At 41.3% G+C, this 20,190-nt stretch overlaps 1 protein-coding gene across 1 annotated transcript in view; it reads right to left on the bottom strand.

Annotated features, from left to right (window-relative positions):
- Positions 1–1,216: 1,216 nt before the first annotated feature.
- Ube2r2 (ubiquitin conjugating enzyme E2 R2) overlaps positions 1,217–20,190 on the bottom strand; it is a 67,830-nt gene continuing 48,856 nt past the window's right edge. Inside the window, exons 3-5 of the mRNA XM_042695733.1 lie at positions 12,137–12,234; positions 7,488–7,622; positions 1,217–2,216 (exon numbers count right to left, since the gene is read on the bottom strand). Of these exons, the coding sequence (XP_042551667.1) occupies positions 1,997–2,216; positions 7,488–7,622; positions 12,137–12,234 (453 nt within the window). The 3' untranslated portion in view covers positions 1,217–1,996. The remainder of the gene's footprint in view (positions 2,217–7,487; positions 7,623–12,136; positions 12,235–20,190) is intronic.

Raw genomic sequence — 20,190 nt, 5'->3', positions numbered from 1 at the left:
TTTAAGTGTGGGGAGCAACAAGCTAGTTCTAATATCCTTTTAGGAGAGTTTGCACTCCTGCACAGCTGCTCTGTTCCTCGATTAAGTAATCAAGGGTACAAATAGCAGCTCTGGGGGGATTAAATAGAGATTCTGGGACCAGGCTCAACAGAGTCCCTTAAGAATCATAACATGTTAAAACATTCCCATTTAATAAAAGACCAAGCTTTAGAGGCTAGAGAGGGCTTCTGGGAAATAGCATATGTTTGGGAGAGTTTGAAGAGTGAATGAAAACCCTGAGATCAGAAAGGAAGGAGGAGCTACGGAAGTAAGGATCATCTACTCTGGACATCCTAGGATCAACCTATTCCTGTCCCTAATCTGCCCTTTGGTTCTTTCTGAACTATGATCTGAAGAAAAAGATGATACTGGTGCACAGGGATCTTATGCAGGACTGCAGTCAATCCTTGCTGTTTTCCTTCTGAAATCTGATTTTGCATTATAGGTTTTCCCCAAAGAACAGTATGAACTTGCATACCCTAGTAATAAAAATCACCTTCAAATTCTGAAGTCCCTGGATGGTGAAGGCTATTGGATCTCAATCTTGATTGAAGCAACACTTGATTAAGACCTGGGAAACAAAGCTGCAATTGTATGGTCAAAAAAATCTAGCCTTGCCTGGGCTGAAAACTGCCAGCAGTCACCTCCCTGGGCCCTACCCTACCAGAAAAGAAAAGCCCAGGGGAAGCTCCATGCACAATTTCTGTTGCACTCCACAGCCAAAGTACATTGAAAGAAAAAAATCCAGATCACATCCAATTTGAAGAAAGCAAGAAGCAGTCACTCATGTCTCACACATTTCCACATTTATCACTATAAGCAGCTCAATGAAAACCAAAACCTTAACACATGCACCTAAGATTAATACTGAGTAGTTAAAAGTGGCTAAATTAAAATAACATTAACAACAAAACCTCATGGTGAGAATGAATCTTTGAGGGGAAGGCCAAGTTAAATACATAAACAGATGTTTTCTCTCCCAATCGTGGCCACCAGTAGTTTGACTTTTTCCCTCAGTAGCATCAACCAAAAACTGGTGTGATTTTTTTTTTTTTTAAAGAAAAAACCCTTTGTTCTCATCACTAAAAATCCACACATTTCCTCCCCATTTGTCCCACTCCCTGGTGGGGATAAAAATAACCCTACCTTTAAAATAAATAGCAACCAAGTGCTCAGGTCTATGTAAAGTATGAATATTTATTTCAGGCTTTAGATCCCAATTGATTTCAAAAAACAAAATCTGATTTCTCTCCTCAGAATAACTGAGGCCACCATGTTCAGATGATTTCATGGAGGCAGAAGAAGCGCATTTCATCAGGCTTAGCATGAAGTAAGTCCCTGATGCCCGCCATATCCCAGCCTTAGGAAGGGAAAGAAACAAAATTTACTACAATGGGTCTGAACAAATATGCACGCACACTAATGTAGATGAGCAGCTAAACCTTGGCAAAAAAAAAAAGAAAAGGATTTTTTAGTTTGTTTTGTGGTTTTTTTGTTTTTGTTTTGTTTTTCCATTTTCTTTTGCTACCCAGTATATTATATGCAGCACTTATGAACTCCCAATGGGTTCCCAGCTTTAAACACATTAAATGTCTTTAACTAATTCTTCAGGAATCTAAAATCAGACCAAATGTGTTTTGCTGTGAACATTCTTGTAGACACGAAGTGAGGTGGGAGTTTGGATGATGGTGGTTTTTTAGGGGGGAAAAAAATCAATACAGTGATGGAAGGATAATGAATGCAAGAATTCAGACATTCTGTGGAGGGTTACTTTCTCTCCATTAAAGGTCCATAAAAAGGAGCAAACTGAGATCCATAGGGGAGTCAGCAGGAGCTGTCTGTTTTCCCCACCCCCTGTGAATAAGTTTTTGCTGAGGGGCCACTGCTAGGTCCCCACTTGGCTCCCCTCCCTTTGGCCTGAGACGGCAGGGCAGTACAGGGCCATTGAAGGAGCCCGTCACGACTCCTCATTCCCAGAATCATCATCGTCGTAACAGTCGGCATCTTCCTCCTCTTCATCTTCATCATCAATGTCATCATCATACAAGTCGTCATAAAGCAAATCTGAGCTGTTGTCATTGGAAGGCACTTTAGTTTTGATGCAGTATTCCGCCAGAGTTGTGGGGACCTTCACGCCATCTTTTTCTGCTTCGGCCTTAGTGGCTGAAACCTGTTTCCTGAAGGTAGGATGACATAAAAATGATTGTAAGTCTCTGTCTTAAAGATGTATTTTATAACTGGCTTTAATCAAGACTCCTTCTCCATTTGCTTTCCAAACTTTGTTGCTTGCCTAAAAGTATCCGGCAGATTCCCTGTACATACACAAAAGGCCTTTAATATGCTCACTTTTAATAATGACCTTTTTTTTGGGGGGGGGAGAAGGGTAAAAAAAAACCTGAAAAATTTAAAACAATGGTTCTTAAATAGTAGACGTTCTGTTTTTGGAGGAAGGGTTCCTTTTTTCACACCAAGTCGTTATGCAGCCCTTAATAATTAACAATCATAATAAAATCCCAGTTTGTGCTGCATTCTAGAGCCCACTGCTTTCTTTAATGCTAGCACATTCCAGCCACCGAGGCCATTAGTGCTTTATTCTCTGGTGGCATAGAGACAGAGCCCCAGGCGCCCGAGTGCTCCAGCTTCCTGTTTGGGTTGGCTTCAAACTGTGACCTTAAGGTCTCTGTCACCTTCGTACTTAGTCTTACAGACATGACTCTCCGGCACCCAGAGAGCCCAATCTTTTTTTAATGCTTGGATATAGATGCCTTTTCTGTCTAGGTCAGTTTCTTCCTCTGATCTCCCTCCTTGGTTTATGCCAATTTAAAAAAGGCTTTCCCTGATAAGCTTCTTTTTGAGTGGGGGGTACTGCGCTAGATAACTGAACTATACCCCAGCTCCATGGGCAGCTCAATGGCAAGTAGCCATCTAGTCACTTTCATACCACTCTTACGTTATTCTCCATCTATGATTAGTGTGAACTATGTAACTTGTGGGCAGGGACAGAGAGGGAAACTGGGGAAAAGTGAAGGAATGGGTAATATTATACTCATTACCTGACTTATGAAATGGTAACTCCCCTGTGTATCACCTTAATAATAACAATAAAATGGGTTTAGGTTTATTTTTTTATTTTTTGGCCAGTCCTGGGGCTTGAACTCAGGGCCTGGGCACTGTCCCTCAGCTTCCTTTTGCTCAAGGTTAGCTCTTGACCACTTGAGCCACAGTGTCACTTTCGGCTTTTTCTGTTTGTGTGGTACTAAGGAATCAAACCCAGGGCTTCATGAATATGCAAGCACTCTACTACGAAGCCACATTCCCAGCCTAAAATTGTATTTTTAAAAAACAAACTAGTCAAGCTGGGCACCAGTGGCTCACACCTGTAATCCTAGCTACTCAGGAGACTGAGATCTGAGGATCATGGTTCAAAGCTAGCCCGGGCAGAAAAGTCTGTGAGACTCTGATCTCCAAAAACCACTAGAAAACCGGAAGTGGCACTGTGGCTCAAGAGGTAGAGCGCTGACCTTGAGCTGAAGAGTGTAGGGACAGCGCGTAGGCCCAGAGTTCAAGCCCCACAACTGACAAAAAACAAACCAAAAAAAAAAAAAAAAAACTAGTAATCAAGATTGGAAGAAAAAGTAAACAACTTGAGTTCAAATCTCCGTACCATCCAAATCAAGAAGAAATTAACAAAATATCAGAACATCAGTTTTCTTGAATACACCAGTGTTCTTGAGACAAAATAAAATATATACAAAATACAAACAAAATAAAATTTTGAAACAAAATAAAATTTATACAAAATAGAACGGAAGGATTACTACCAAACACATTTTATGAAACCAGCATTACACTCATCCCAAACCAGTAAGGGGCCCAACAACAGAAGACCAATCAATCTCTGATGAACACAGATACAAAGCTCCTTAATAAAATACTTGCCAAGAGAATTCAGCAACTAATCAAAAATAAGTCAGTTTTATCTCAGAAATGCAAGGCTGGTTTAATATATGTAAATAAACATAATTTAACAGAGCCAAAGACAATCACAAATGATAGTTTCAATAGATGAGAAAGAACCTTCAATAGAATCTTACATCTGTTCATGTTTAAAGCTGTGGAGAAGGTAGGAATAGGAAGAAATCACCTCAACATAATAAAGGCTTTATGGTACAGAAACAACCAATTTCAAGCTTAAACCATTTCCTCTGAAATCAGAACAAGGCAAAGATGTCCACTCCTTTTCAATATATGGAATTTCTAGCCAGAACAATAAGTCAAGAGAAAGACATAAAAGAGAGGATTCACATAGGGAAGGAAGTCAAACTATCCCTATTTGCAGACAACATGATCCTGTATCTAAAGGATCTCAATGACTTCCCCCCCAAGCTCCTAGAGTTGACCAATAACTTGGGCAACCAGCAGGATACACAACCACAAAAAATCAGTAGCTTTTTTGTATACCAACGATGTTACAATCAGAGGGAAATCAGAAAAAATTCCATTTGCAATAGCCTCAAAAAAAGTAAAATATTTAGAAATAAACCTAACCAATGAGACAAAAAATACCTCTATAGTGAAAACTATAAAAATATAAAGAAAGGGCTGGATGCCAGTGGCTCACACCTGCTACTAGCTACTAAAGAGGCTAAGATCAATTATCCTGAGCGGGAAAAATCAGTGAAAATCTAATCTCCCAATTAAACACCAAAGAGCTGGAAATGGAGCTGTGGCTAAAGTGGTAGAATGCTAGCCATGAGCACAAAAGTTAAGGGCCAGTGCCCAGGCCCAGATTTCAAGTCCCAGGACCAGCATAGTAAGTAAATCAATCTGAGGAAAGAAATCAAAGATGACATCAGAAAATGGAAAGAACTCCCATGCTCATGGATAGGTAGAACTGATCATGTGAAAATGGCCATACAGCCAAATGATGATCTACAAATTTAAAGCAATCTCCATCAAAATCCCAATAATGTTCCAAATATTAATTTGGAACAACAAAAGACCTTGAATAGCCAAATCAATTTTAAGCAAATAAAGCAATCCAAGTGGTATCACAATCATAGTCCTCAAACTACTGCAGAGCTATAATAACGAAAACAGCTTGGTACGGCACAAAAATAATTTCAAAGATCAATGAACATACTAGATGACCCAGAAATAAAGCCATATAGTTACAGTTATCTGATATTTGACAAGGAAGCCAAAGTATACATACAGTAGAAAAAAAGATAGCCTCTTCAATAACTGGTGTTGGGAAAATTGGACATCCATATGTAGAAAACTAAAATGCATAAGTATCAATTCAAAGTGTATCAAACACCTCATTGTCAGACCTGAAACTTTCAAACTACTAGAAAGGAGTAGGAGAAACATTAGGACTTACAGGTATAGGTAAGAATTTTTTTTAAAGAATCCCAGGGAGAGAGACAACAAATGGGATTACATAAAACTAGAAAGGTTCTACACAGCAAAGGACACAGTTTCTAAACTAGAAAAGACAGCCAACAGATTAGGAGATCTTTACCATGAGGTTCATCTTATTGAGACAAGGGCCTTTCTAACATTTTGACCACATGGGTTGAACAATGATAAACTCATCCTGAAGAGTTGGATTACAAGTATATGCCACTGCAACTAGCTCCAGTCTCCTTAACTCTATATTTTAAACCTTAAAATACACCTCTAAACACAGTTCCAAAACAGGCACTGTGGCTCAAGTGGTAGAGTGCTTGCCTTGCATGCTCAAGGCCCTGGGTTCGATTCCTCAGCACCACATAAGCAAAAAGAAAAAAGCTGGAAGTGGTGCTGTGGCTCAAGTGGTAGAGCGCTAGCCTTGAGCTGAAGAGCTGAGGGACAGTGTCCAGGCCCAGAATTCAGGCCCCACAACTGGACCAAAAAAAAAAAAAAAAATCTCAGGGACAGTGTCCGGACCCTGAGTTCAAGTCCCAGGTCTGGCAAAAATAATAATAATTTTAAAAAAAGAACATCAGTTTCCTAATTTAACCTGGAAAGGTTCTGTCCCTCCTAACTCGCATGCATTACGTACTGTTGCTCCTGAGGCTTCTGGCTTCACTCTGTGCTCTCACCATTCTCCTGACACATCTTACCTGTTCCTATGGTTCTAGTCACTCTCCATTTATAGTGATAATTCTCAAATCACAAGTCAGCTATTTCTTCTGAGTTCTAGCCACTTTAAACGTCAAATGTTTTTTGGATGTCCAAAGGATGAACCAAGTTCAAATATCAGTACTGTGGAGGGGAAGAGGGCTTGAAAGTTTTGCAAAATTCTTGGCCATTATGTAACCCTTCTATCTTCCGAAGCATGTGACAGGGAAATGAAATACTGGCCCATTTTCTTACTTTTATACAGATGGAGACATTAAACATCCCAAATGTTAACTGACAAGTGGTCACGTGAAATGTGCCAACACCAACAGTAGATTCTGGTTCTTGTTCTAGATCAGTTTTACCACATTACTATTGGTAACAATAATGATATCCAGGGCGAGGGAGGCTGGGAAGGGAGGTGAAGGGTAAACAAAGGAGGAGGCTGCAACACTTGATAAGAAGTGTACGCATTATCCTGCCCATGTAACTGTAACCCCTCTGTACAGTATGTTCACAAAAAATAAAAAATTAAACAATAATGATATCCAGCAGATGTTTGCCACCTTGGCCAAAAGAATCTTTAAATCATGGGACTTCATTATTAAAAATTACTGTCTTTCATACAAGTGTATGTAGTATACCTGCAATGTCTGATGCTCTGGATAAACATGGTTACTGCATTTAACGGACACAAAAGCCAAAAGAGGGTTCTTAAGGTGGCTAGGAAGGAAATCCTGCAAAACAGACCAGTTAAGCTACAAGTTAAACCAGGCATAGTGGTACAAGCCTGTAATCCAAGCACTCAAGAGGCTAAGGTAGGAGAGTCATGAGTTCAAGGCCAGTCTAGATTACAAGTGAATGAAGCTTTGTCTCAAACGAATAAAATCTGGGCCCCAGTGGCTCACACCTGCATTCTAGAGTTACTCAGGAGGCTGAGATCTGAGGATCATGATTTGAGCAAGCTCAGGCAAGAAAGTTTGTGGGACTCCAATTAATCACAGAAAAAGCTGGAAGTGGCTCAGTGATAGAATGATAGTCTTGAGCAAAAGGAACTCAGGGACAGAGTTCAGGACCAGCAACAGATAGATGATAGAGACAGACAGATATAGATACAGATAATCCAAGAATCTGGAAGTGCTGGTTCCTAAGAAACTAGATCTGTTTCAGCACTATTTTGAGGATTCAAGCAGAAACCTTCCTTTTGTATACTACAAATATAACTGAGAGGAATCATCCTGGAGTGGTCAGGATATTTAAATCTGATTTAAACCCTTGGTTCCAGAATATGTTTTGGCTTATAGAAAGATGAAGTAATAAAAAGACAAAACAAAGTACCTTACCTAATGATTTCAGCATATTCTTTGTCTTTTCCTTTGCTGTCCCTCCATTTCCTGAACATAACCGAAGCATCCACATTGGCTGGGGAGAAGGTGTTGGGCTCATTAAGCAGTGAGATTACACTTAACAGGATAGTCCTGAAAATAGGGGAAAAGGATCAGCTGTGAATACTCACATCAAATTTTCCAATACAATTTAAGGTCTTAGATAATCAAATGTTTTCAGTATTCAGCTGTCGAGGCTAGAGAAGCAGGTGCTTACCAGGCATGTTGGTACACTCAACCTCTTCAGGAGGACCACTAGGGTTTGAGGCCAGCCTGGGCTACAACAGTCAAAAGAAAAGTCTGCTGGCTGGGGGACAGGGCAGAGCAAATACATGAATCTGGCGTGGAGGTCAGATTGCAAGGAATGCAGTGACTGCTAGAACGAACTGTCTCAACTGCCTATATGTTCCATCCTGCAAAAAGCAGGTATCTGGAAGCTTTCAAATACCATGTATTAATAATTACTTAATTTAATTACTTAAACTTAGGTGGAGCAGGAAAAGAAAAGCATAAAACGGGTTAGGAAGGTGGCTCAGTGGTAGAGCGCTTGCCTTGCATGCTTGAGGCCCTGGGTTCGATTCCTCAGCACCACATAAGCAAAAAGAAAAAGCCAGAAGTGGTGCTGTGGCTCAAGTGGTAGAGCGCTAGCCTTGAGCTGAAGAGCTGAGGGACAGCCCAGGTCCAGAGTTCAGGCCTCACGACCAGACCAAAAAAAAAAGAAAAGCATAGAATAGTTTTAAGGCTATTTTCTCATGGAAGAAGGTAAACATACCAGTTATCCTATTTGTATTGTGGACACTTAAGACATCTGAAAAATATTAACTACTTTATACCTATAAGCAAAGGAAAACAATTTTCTCAAGAGAATAGAGGAAAAGAGAAGCCTTTGGAGAGCTGACCTCTTGAATAATCTACTTACAAAAAATAGTTACTAACTACCTACTGTCTTTCAGAGGCACCAAGTAAGATGTTAAACATATCATGGTGAGCAATTTAGACGCCATTCTTGACTGCCCAGTGCTAACTGGTCCAGTAGATTCATACAACATTCAGCAATTTCAAACCGTCAATCTTAACAGACTAAAGTTCCTAGGAACCACAGAAGAGGCCTCTAAGGCAAGAAAAGGGCTCTAAGACATTCCAAACTTCCATGGGGGCTTGAACCCTGGGCCTGGGCACTGTCCCCGAGCTCTTCAGCTCAAGGCTAGCAGTCTACCACTTGAGCCACAGTGCCACTTCCAGTTTTCTGGTGGTTAATTGGAGATAAGAGTCCCATGGACTTTCCTTGCCTGGGCTGGCTTTGAACCACAATCCTCAAATCTCAGCCTTCTGAGTAGCTAGGATTATAGGTGTGAGCCACCAGTGTCCAGCTCTGTAAGACTGATCTCCAATTAACCACCAAAAAGCTGGAAACAGAGGTGTGGCTCAAGTGGTAGAGTGCCAGCCTTGAGTGAAAAGCCAAGTGCGAAAGTGTGGCCCTGAGTTCAAGCCCCAGTACCAGCAGGTGCTCACATATGTGGGGACACATCACACACACACACACACACACACACACACACACACACACACACACACACACACACACAGTTGCATTATTGGTTTCTCTTTCTCCCAACCAGTCCCAACAGAGTGTTATTTAAAGCCACTCGGCTGCAGAATGTACATGTAAGAGACCTCAAACAAACCTTACTAAGTAGTGAGAACTGGGTGGAGAAAAGAGACTGAAAGATCAGCATGCTGTCACCTCGCAGACTACAGCCCTCTTATAGCTAGACGAGGTGGCAAGGATGCCAACCTCAAAGAAGCAAAGTTTCAAAGTAATATAAAATTTAAAGACTTGCACATAGACCAATCATGATTTCCCAAACACTGACTGATACAAAACAAAATTTGACACTTGTAGACAAGACATAGCTACTTCCAACCTAGAAACGGACGGTGAATTTCAAAAGGCTAAAAAAATGAGTGGTAGAAATGGGATTTTCTTTCTTTTGCGGAAGCAAGAAGAATTAATGGTCATGCATATAATCCTTTCTGTGAGTTTCTGGGAAGGGGGCAGAAATGGTACAGAAATCTTAGCTCTAACCATCTTATTTTGGTCAGCAAGGTTCAGAATTTTTCAGGATTAAAACTGTATGTGTATGCATATATCCCTCCAGGCAGTATATGAGAGGTAGAAAGGGCTCATTTGTAAAAATGCAAGTTTAGCTCACTTCAACTTCACACACACGTATGCGCACACGCATGCTAGCGCACACACATAGATTTGGACTGCATTTCATGGGACATAATTTTGTGTTAAGCTGATGTGTGGAAAATAAAGCCCAATTCTAATGCCACAAGGAAATGGCATATGCAATGTAACCATTTGTATTGACTTTGTATTCTATACTGACCCTTCCAATCTTTGAGTTCTTTTTTTTTTTTTTTGGGGGGGGGGGGGGGGGGTCCGGTCATGGGGCCTGAACTCTGGGCCTGGGCGCTGTCCCTCAGCTCTTCAGCTCAAGGCTAGCGTTCTACCACTTGAGCCACAGCGCCACTTCCGGCTTTTTTCTTTTTGCTTATGTGGTGCTGGGGAATTGAACCCAGGGCCTCACGCATGCAAGGCAAGCGCTCTACCACTGAGCCACCTTCCCAGCCCTCTTTGAGTTCTTTTAATCTCCCACTTATTCTCTTTCCAAGGACAGACCAGTAACACTAGAAAATGACTCGTTAAAGCTGCCCTCAATCAAAGTACATTGTATTCATAAATTGATACATTGAACTGAGATCCCTTTGTACAACTACTTAAAAACAAAAGGTGGCTCATGCCTGTAATCCTAGCTACTCAGGAGGCTGAGATCTGAGGATCCCGATTCAAAGCCAGCCAGGGCAGGAAAGTCTGTGAGATTCTTATCTCCAATTAACCACCAGAACACCCGAAGCAGCACTGTGGCTCAACTGGTAGAGCACTTGCCTTGGGCTGAAGAACTGAGGGACAGCACCCAGGCCTATAGTTCAAGCCCAACAACTGACGAAAGAGAAGGGGGGAGGGGCAGAAGGGAGAGAGGGAGGGGAAAAAGGAAGGAAAAGAAAAGAAACGATGGTAGTGAGGATCCTCAATAAGGCGATATTCTCACATCAGCTGAGGAAAGCTGTGCCACTGAGTGGGGGAGGACTAACAAGGGGAATGAATAAAGCTGATTATGAGTGAAGGAATTTGTTTGTGTGTCTGAAAACAGAACAATTAAATCTGCTGAAATTATTTTGGGGCAGGAGGAGTGGGATAGAGGCAAATAATACAAGGTGTATAGAATTAGGAAAGTGTATGCATGTGGGGAGATTTTACAATGGAAGCCCTTTGTACAACTACTATACGTTAATTTTTAAAAAGATTAAAAAGGTAGGTACCAGTGTCTCACTTCTGCAATTCCAGCGACTCAGGAGACTGTGGTCTGAGGATAGTGATTTGAAGCCAGCCCAGACTAGTATCTCCAATTAACCACCAAAAAAGAAAGCCATTAAGTGGAGCTATGGCTCCAGTGTCAAGTGATAGAGCACCAGGCATTGAGCCAAACAGATCAGGGACAGTGCACGTTCAAGCCCTGGACAGAGACAGAGAGACATATACCAAAAGGAAAGGGAAGGGAAAGGGCTAGAGGGAAGGAAAGAGAAAAGGAAGGGGAAAGGTAACCAAAAAATCATGGGCTTGAACTTAATGTAAAAGAATTCTAGCTCAAAAATTTTCTCCATAGGGGCTGGGAAGGTGGCTCAGTAGTAGAGTGCTTGTGGCTCAGTGGTAGAGCGCTTGCCTTGCATGCCTGAGGCTCTAGGTTCAATTCCTCAGCACCACATAAGCAAAAAGAAAAAAGCCAGAAGTGGCGCTGCGGCTGAAGTGGTAGAGTGCTAGCCTTGAGCTGAAGAGCTGAGGGACGGCGCCCAGGCCCAGAGTTCAGGCCCCACGACCAAAACAAAAAAAAAAAATTTCCTCCAATAGTGAACTCTAAGGAAGTTGGAGTCACATGTATTAAAAGTCAAGACATTTAGCTGAAACTTCAAATACTTCTTAAAACTGAAAGTGTTGAGGGCCAGTGGCTCATCCTAACTACTCAGACGCTGAGATTTGAAGATCTCAGTTTGAAGCCAGCCCAGGCAGGAAAGTCTGTAAGACTCTAACCTGCAATTAACCACCAAAAAGCCAGAAGTGGGGTTTTTTAAAAAAAAAAAAAAAAAAAGCACAGGGACAGTGTCAGGTCCTGAGTAGGTTTCCCAGGACAGGCACATATGCGGGCATACACATGCGCGCGCCAAGTGTGCACATGTACGCACGTGCGCGCGCGCGCACACACACACACACACACCACCACCACCACCACCCCAAAAAAAAACTAGCGGAAGAAAAATCAACCTAACACAGGAAACTTCCTGTCACACAAGTTAAAAGACAATGAATTAAGTTCACACAAAAATACATCAACTGGTAGGCTTCTATAGTCACAGCTATTCGGGAGGCTAACGCAGGAGTTTTCAAAGTCAGCCTGGGCAACATAGAAAGTGGCAACATAGTAAGACTGTCTCAAAAAGCAAAATGAAGTAGAACAGAACAACAAAAAGTATTAGCACCTTACCTCACGTTCTGAGTAGGATTCCACCTTTCTGAGGGGAGTTCTCCACTCTGTGGGTCATCTACAGGTGGATGAAGAATCGAAATGCATACATCTCCATTCTACAAGACACAAATATCACACTGCATAAATACCTAAAAAGTGATGTATAAGCCAGATGTGGTCACACACACATAATTCTAGCATTAAGGAGACCGAGGCAGGAAAATCTAAAGTTTGAAGTTACTAAAAAAAGTTTAAGGCTGGGTGCCAGTGGCTCATATCTGTAATCCTCGCAACTTAGAAAGCTGAGACCTGAGAATTGTGGTTCAAAGCTAGTAAGGGCAGGAAAGTCTGTAAGACTATCTCCAATTAACCAACAAAAAGCTACAATTCCAAGTGTGGCTTAAGTGGTAGAGTGCTAGCTAGCTATGTGCAAAAAAAACTCAGGGACAGCATGCCCAGGCCCTGAGTTCAAGCTCCAGGATTGTTGCACATGCCGGCATACACATGTGTGCACATATACACAACCATACACCATAAACAAGTTTCCTTCTAGTACACAACACATGAATAAAATCAAAGACAATAATTATCTCAATAGATCCAGAAAAGGCCTCTGACAAAATGCAGTGTTTTTATGATAAATCCCTGAAGAAATTAGGAATTATGATCCTACCTGAATTTAATAGAGGATATATACAAAAATAGCTATGCACAAGTTATATTAGGTAAAAACCTTTCTTTAAAAATTAGAAATAATGGGCTGGGAAGGTGGCTCAGTGGTAGAGCGCTTGCCTTGCATGCCTGAGGCCCTGGGTTCGATTCCTCAGCACCACATAAGCAAAAAGAAACAGGCCGGAAGTGGCACTGTGGCTCAAGTGGTAGAGTGCTAGCCTTGAGCTGAAGAGCTGAGGGACAGCGCCCAGGCCCAGAGTTGAGGCTCCACAACTAGACACCTTCCCCCCCTCCCCCAAAAGAAATAGAAATAAGGGCTGGGGAGGTAGCTCAGTGGTAGAGTGCTTGCCTTGCATGCATGAGGCCCTGGATCGATTCCTCAGCACCACATAAGCAGAAAAGGCCAGAAGTAGCCCTGTGGCTCTAGTGGTAGAGTGCTAGCTTTGAGCTGAGGAGCTCAGGAACAGTGTCCAGGCCCAGAGTTCAAGCCCCACAACTAACAAAATAAATAAATAAAAATAAAGAGGAAAAGGATTTCTAATTTCTCTCTTTTTTAATGCCAATCCTGGGATTTGAATTGAGGGTCTAGATGCTGTCCCTGAGCTTTTTTTATTTTTTGCTCTAAGGCTGGTGCTCTACCACTTGAGCCACAGCTCCACTTCTAATGTTTTGATGGTTAATCGGAAATAAGTCTTCCAGACTTTCCTGCTTGGGCTCACTTCAAACTCAATCCTCAGATCTGATTCCTGAGTGACTAGGATTACATGTATGAGCCACAGGTGCCTGGCTACTTTCTTTTTATTATTTTTAAATTTTTTTAATTTTAAAGTATTCTCTTTTTTAAAAAATTATGTGATGTACTGAGGGATTACAGTGTCCTAAGTCAGTAATAAGTGCATTTCTTTTTAGACAATGTCACCCCTTTCTTCCGTCTCCCCTAGTTTTTCTCTCCTGTTCCCACCTATAAGTTGTATAGTTCATTTTCAACATAGGATCCCAGAGAGTTCCAGTGATGCAGATGTTCCCCCTTTGTCCTTCCATTTCTGTGCCCCCCCCCCCCCCAAGAGGGCAAACAAGACAAATGAGCAAGCAAGAGTAAGAAAACAAAAAGAGCAACAAAGAAAAAAACCTCATTTCCATTTCTTGGGAGTTCATTTCAATAAATATTGTTATACGATCAGAGACACATAGGCATTGTGCCTTTATGTACTTTTTCCATTCTTTTTTTGTTTTTCCCGCCAGTCTTGGGGCTTGAACTCAAGCGCCTGGGCACTGTCTCTGAGCTTCTTTTGCTCTACCACTTGAGCCAAAGTGCCACTTCTGGCCTTTTCTGTGTATGTGGTACTGAGGAATGGAACCCAGGGCTTCGTGCATACTAGGCAAGCACTCTACCACTAAGCCACCTTCCCATCCCCTCTCCACTCTTATATTTAATATTGTGCTTGAATTTTTAACTAAAGGAAAGGCAAAAATAAGACAAATTGGCAAGGAAGATGTCAGATTATTTCTATTTGTAGACTATAGGACCCGGTATCTAAAAGACCCTGAAGACTCTACCACAGAACTTCTCAGATCTCTCAGATCTGACACTTTCAGAGAAGCAGAATACAACATCAACATACTAATACCACCAGCTTTTCCATATACCAATTTAAAAAAACCAACCCTTGGGGAGGGAAGGGGATGGTAGGGAAAAAACAAAGGTGGAGGTAACAATACTCAATAGGAAATGTACTCATTACCTTACTCATGTATCTGAAACCCCTCTGTACAGTACTTTTACAATAAAAAATATATACCAAAAAAAAAAAAAAAAAACACCCTACTACTCATTGAAAAAAGAAATCAGGAGAGCAAGGAAAGTGCTCAGACCCCGAGTTCAAGCCATAGAACTACACACACACACTCTCTCTCTCTCTCAAATTAGGAAAAAAAAATCCCACTCAATTTCAAAAAGGAAAAATAAAACTAAGAAGGTAAGAGATAACAAAACAACAAAACTACAAAACACTGAAAAAACTGTAACAGATGGCAAGAACTCCTGTTCATAGATCCTCAGAATTCATACTGGGAAAATGAACATATTGCATTGATCTACAGATTCAATGTAATCTCCATAAAAATTCCAATGACAGGACTGGAGGCATGGCTCAAGAAGTAGGCTAGCAAGAGCAATGCTCTAAATCCCAGAAGTACTAAAGAAAACCAATAGTAGTAATCTCAATAACATTCTTCATAGAATAGAAAAAATTCTGAAACTTATATGGAAACACAGAAGACCCCAAGTAGCCAAAGCAATCCTGAGCAAAAAAAAAAAAAAGCAACATTGAAAGTATCACAGTATTTCATTTCAAATTATACTACAGAGTAATCGTAACAATGACATGGCCCAAAAACATGTAGATCAATGGAATACAAAAGGGGACCTATTAGTAAATTCATACAACTAGAGACATCTGATTTATCATAAAGCTGCCAAAATCATTTCAGAAAAGTGGTGCTGGGAATAAACAGCAATGTGTATGGCAAAGACTGTAACTAGATCTAATCCTGTATAATAATCATTAAAAATGGATCAAAACCCTTTATATAACTTTGAAACTACTAGAGGAAAATACTTCATTGCTCAGGAAAGAAGAGCAAGACTGACAAATGGGAACGCATCAAATTAAGAAGCTTCTGCACAGCAAAGGAAACAATTACCAGATTGAAAAGACAGCCAAAAGAATGAGAAAAAACATCTTTGACAACTATTTATCTTACAGAGGCTTAATATCTACACTACTTAAAAGAACCTGGAAAAAAATTAAAATACCAAAAGAAATAATCTAATCAATTAAAAACATTTTTCAAATGAGGAAGTACAAATGGCCAATAAATCATTAGAAAATGTTAAATAGCTTGAGCCATCAGAAAAACGCAAACTCAAACTAAACATATGAAAGCCAGGTGCTGATGGACAAAGTCTCAAATCCCAGACACTCAGGAAAGCTGACATCAAGAAGATATTGATTCATGGACAGCTCAAGGCAGGAAAGTTTCAAAAGCATAAAATGCTTAAGTGATAGAGTAAAAATTTTAGATATGTGGTAAGGTAGCTTATCTTAGCTGAGTGCCATTATGGGAAAAAATAAACTGGGCTAGGCTAGGGGCTGAGGTCAAATCATAGAGTGCTGCCAAGGAAGTAGAAGTCTCTGAGTTCAGTCTCCAGCAGCAAAATTAAATTAAGCTAGACTACGTTAAAATTGAAAATTATTCAGGATATTGCTCAAATAGTGGAACATTTTGCCTAGTAAGCACTAGATTTAGTTCAAACACCAGTACTGCCCAATTAAATCAGTTAATTAATGAAAAAAATTTGTGCACATTTAAAAAACATTATGAAGAAAGTGAAAAGGTAACACATAAAATGTGAAAAAAATTGAAAATCAAATCTGACGGAGGTTTAATATCTGTACTATATAAGGAATTCCAAAAACTCAATAACAAAAAGATAAACCACCTGACTAAGAAATGGACAAAGGGGGGGGAGGGAGGGAAAGTGGGAGAAAAACGAGGGGGGGGTACCATTGTTCGACAAGGAATGTACTCAGTACCTTACCTAGTAACTGTAACGCCTCTATACATGGCCTTGACAATTAAAAAAAAAAAAAAAAAAAAACAGAAAAAGTTGAGCACAGGAGTACACAGCAATAGTTACCAGCAATTTGAGAAACAAAGGCAGGAAGATCACTTTCTCCAGGAGTTTGAGGACAGCCTAGTCAACAAAAGCTGGACAACATGAAAATCTGTCTTTAAATACATACATATGAGTATGATGGGTATGTATTTAATAGGTAAAGCACAATCATTTCTACAATAAAAATACACAAATGGGGGGCTGGGAAGGTGGCTCAGTGGTAGAGCACTTGCCTTGCATGCCTGAGACCCTGGGTTCGATTCCTCAGCACCATATAAGAAAAAAGAAAAAAGCCGGAAGTGGCGCTGTGGCTCAAATGGTAGCGCTAGCCTTGAGCTGAAGAGTTGAGGGACAGCGCCCAGGCCCAGATCCAGGTCCCATAACTGGACCAAAAAAAAAAAAAAAAAACCACAAATGGCCATTAAGTAAATGAAAGGATGTTCAGGATATTAGGGAATTACAAATCAAAATCACAATGAAAGATTAGTATAGCTACATTTGATTTTTTTTTAATTTTTTTCTTCTAGCATGACTATACTTGAAAAGAGAAAATAAGCCAGGCGCCGGTGGTTCATGCTTGTAATCCTAGCTACTCAAGAGGCTGAGATCTGAGGATCGCGGTTCAAAGCCAGCCCAGGCAGGAAAGTCCATGAGACTCTTATCTCCAATAAACCACTAGAAAACCGGAAGTGGTGCTGCGGCTCAAGCAGTAGAGCGCTTGCCTTGAGCTGAAGAGCTGAGGGACAGCGCCCAAGCCGAGTTCAACCTCCACGACCAACCAAACAAAAACAAAAAAAAACTCATATTATGAGGCGCTAGAGGAACTGGAATTCTCAGATAGTTTAAGTGCTAGAACAAAAAAAGAAAAAAGCTCTTCAAACAAGCTAGACAGAGTTCCCATTTAACTCCATTGTTCCTCTCTGAAGTAATGTCCATGAACAAATAACTGTATAAACTAATTTGCATATCAATACAATGGAATAAGATTCAGCCATAAAAGGTAATGAAGTACCAGGCACTAGTGGTTCACACCTATAATCCTAGCTACTAGAGATCTGAGGATCATGATTTGAAGCCAGCAGAAGGAATTAACCACCAAAAAGCCAGAAATGAGAGTTGGGGATTTAGCTCAGTGGAAGAACATTTGCCCGGGCTGGGAAGGTGGCTCAGTGGTAGAGCACTTGCCTTGCATGCTCGAGGCCCTGGGTTCGATTCCTCAGCACCACATAAGAAAAAAGCCGGAAGGCTGTGTGGCTCAAGTGGTAGAGCGCTAGCCTTGAGCTAAAGAGCTGAGGGACAGCGCCCAGGCCCAGAGTTCAGGCCCCACGACCGGACCCAAAAAAAAAAAAAAAAAGAACATTTGCCAGGGAAAGCAAGGCCCTGAGTTCAGTCTTTGGCTCTGGGGGGGAAGGTTGGAAGCCAGAAATGGCTCAAGTGGTAGAGTGCTAGCCTTGAGCAAAAAAGCTCAGGGAGAACACCCAAGCCCTGACTGAGTTCAGGCCCAGGACTGGAAACAGTGAAGTAATGATAAATAAATAAATAATGATAAATAGTACCAAGAAGATGACTCTTCAAAACATGTTAAGCCAGATAAAGAGTCACATATTTTATACTGTAAGTCCATTTATATTAGATATCCACAATATATAAGCAGACAGCAAACTGGTAGTTGCTAGAGAATAAGGAGATAAGAGAATGGGAAGAAACTATATAGTAAATAGAATGCCTTACGTTAGAGTAATAGACTTGATAGCTACTAGACATAGCAATTGTACAATATTAAGAACTTACTTTAAAGCCAGGCACTGGTGGCTCACGCCTATAATCCTAGCTACTCAGGAGGCTGAGATCTGAGTGTGGCAGTTCAAAGCCAGCCCAGGCAAGGAAAGTGCATGAGACTCTTATCTCCGATTAACCAGAAGTAGCTCTGTGGCACAAATGGTAGAGCACTTACCTTGAGCTAAAGAGCTGAGGGACAGTGCCCAGGCCCAGAGTTCAAGCCCAATGACTGATTAAAAAAAAAAAAAAATACTATATATCATTGGGTTATTTATGTCATTTTACTTTTTGTAGTGCTAGGGATCAAACCCAAGCTCATATATGCCAGGAAAGCACATTACAACTGAGTTACATTTTCAACTGAATCCTTCATTAAAAAGGCTTTTGTTTTAAGGGAGGAAGCAAGGATGAACAAACACAACCATGCTATTCAGTATACACTATGTAGAAAAGAACATGTGTGGGCTGGGAAGGTGGCTCAGTGGTAGAGCGCTTGCCTTGCATGCCTGAGGCCCTAGGTTCGATTCCTCAGCAGCACATAAGCAAAAAGAGAAAAGCCGGAAGTGGCGCTGTGGTTCAAAGTGGTAGAGCGCTAGCCTTGAGCTAAAGAGCTGAGGGACAGCGCCCAGGCCCAGAATTCAGGCCCCACGACCGGACCCCCCCCCCCCCAAAAAAAGAAAATAACCTATGTAACTTGTGGGCAGGGATAGGAAGTAGAAACTGGAGTTACGCAAAGAAAGGATAACATTGTCCAAAAATTAGAAATGTACTCATTACCTGCCTTAAGAAATGGTAATCCCTCTCTACAACACATTAATAATAACAATAGTTATTTTTAAAGGTTAATGGAAGTGATGTATATGGGGGTGCGTACATGCGCATGCACACACACATACACACACCACACGCACGCCTACGCGCACATGTTCACAATATGATGTACGCTGGTTCAATCCCCAGATTGAACTTCACCTGGGCACTGTTTCTAAGGGTATTTTGCTCAAGGCTAGGGCTCAAGTGAGCCACAGCTCCATTTTTTTTTTTTTTGTAATAAGAGTCTCACAGGGCTGGGAAGGTGGCTCAGTGGTAGAGCGCTTGCCTTGCATGCATGAGGCCCTGGGTTCGATTCCTCAGCACCACATAAGCAGGGGGGAAAAAAAGCCAGAAGTGGCAATGTGGCTCATAAGTGGTAGAGCGCTAGCCTTGAGCTGAAGAGCTGAGGGACAGCGCCCAGGCCCAGAGTTCAGGCCCCATGACTGGACCCAAAAAAAAAAAGTCTCACAAAACATTCCTCTGGGCTGGCTTTGAATGGAGATCCTCAGATGTCAGCATCCTGGGTAGCTAGGTTTACAGGCAAGAGCCACTCACACCCAGCTTGTATGTAAATTTTATCGTGACAAATTGTGGGAAGAGCAGGGAAGGGAAGGGAAGAGGGGAGGTGATGGGAGTGAAGGGGAAAGAAAGAAGGAGCCAGGTAGGGAGGAGTTCTTGGCTTCTAGAAAGGAAGTTCTAAAACGTAAGAAGTAAGGGAGTAGCGCTCGTGGTAAAATGCATGCCCTGGTTGGATCCCTAGGATCAATAAAGCAGCTGGATGTGATGCTGCACAAGACTATAACCCTAGAATTTTGGAGATGGGAAGATCTCAGGAGTTCCTAGCCAGCCAGCTTGGATAAACAAAGCATCAAAAAAAAAAAAAAAAAAAAAAAAAAAGATGAAATTCAAAATAGTAAGAAAAAAATGTGAAATTAAAATGTCTAGCCCAGGCTGGCACCAGTGGCTCATGCCTGTTATCCTAGTTACTCAAGAGGTTAAAGAGATCTGAGGATCACGGTTCAAAGCCAACCCAGGCAGGAAAGTCCGTGAGACTCTTATCTCCAATTAACCACCAAAAAACTAGAGATGGCTCAAGTGGTAGAGCACTAGCCTTGAGCTGAAGAGCTGA

Source organism: Dipodomys spectabilis, unplaced genomic scaffold (assembly GCF_019054845.1).
Source record: "Dipodomys spectabilis isolate Male_0828 unplaced genomic scaffold, ASM1905484v1 ptg000006l, whole genome shotgun sequence".
In the NCBI taxonomy this organism is placed as follows: Eukaryota; Metazoa; Chordata; class Mammalia; order Rodentia; family Heteromyidae; genus Dipodomys; species Dipodomys spectabilis.
This window is presented reverse-complemented; position numbering and strand designations above follow the sequence as displayed.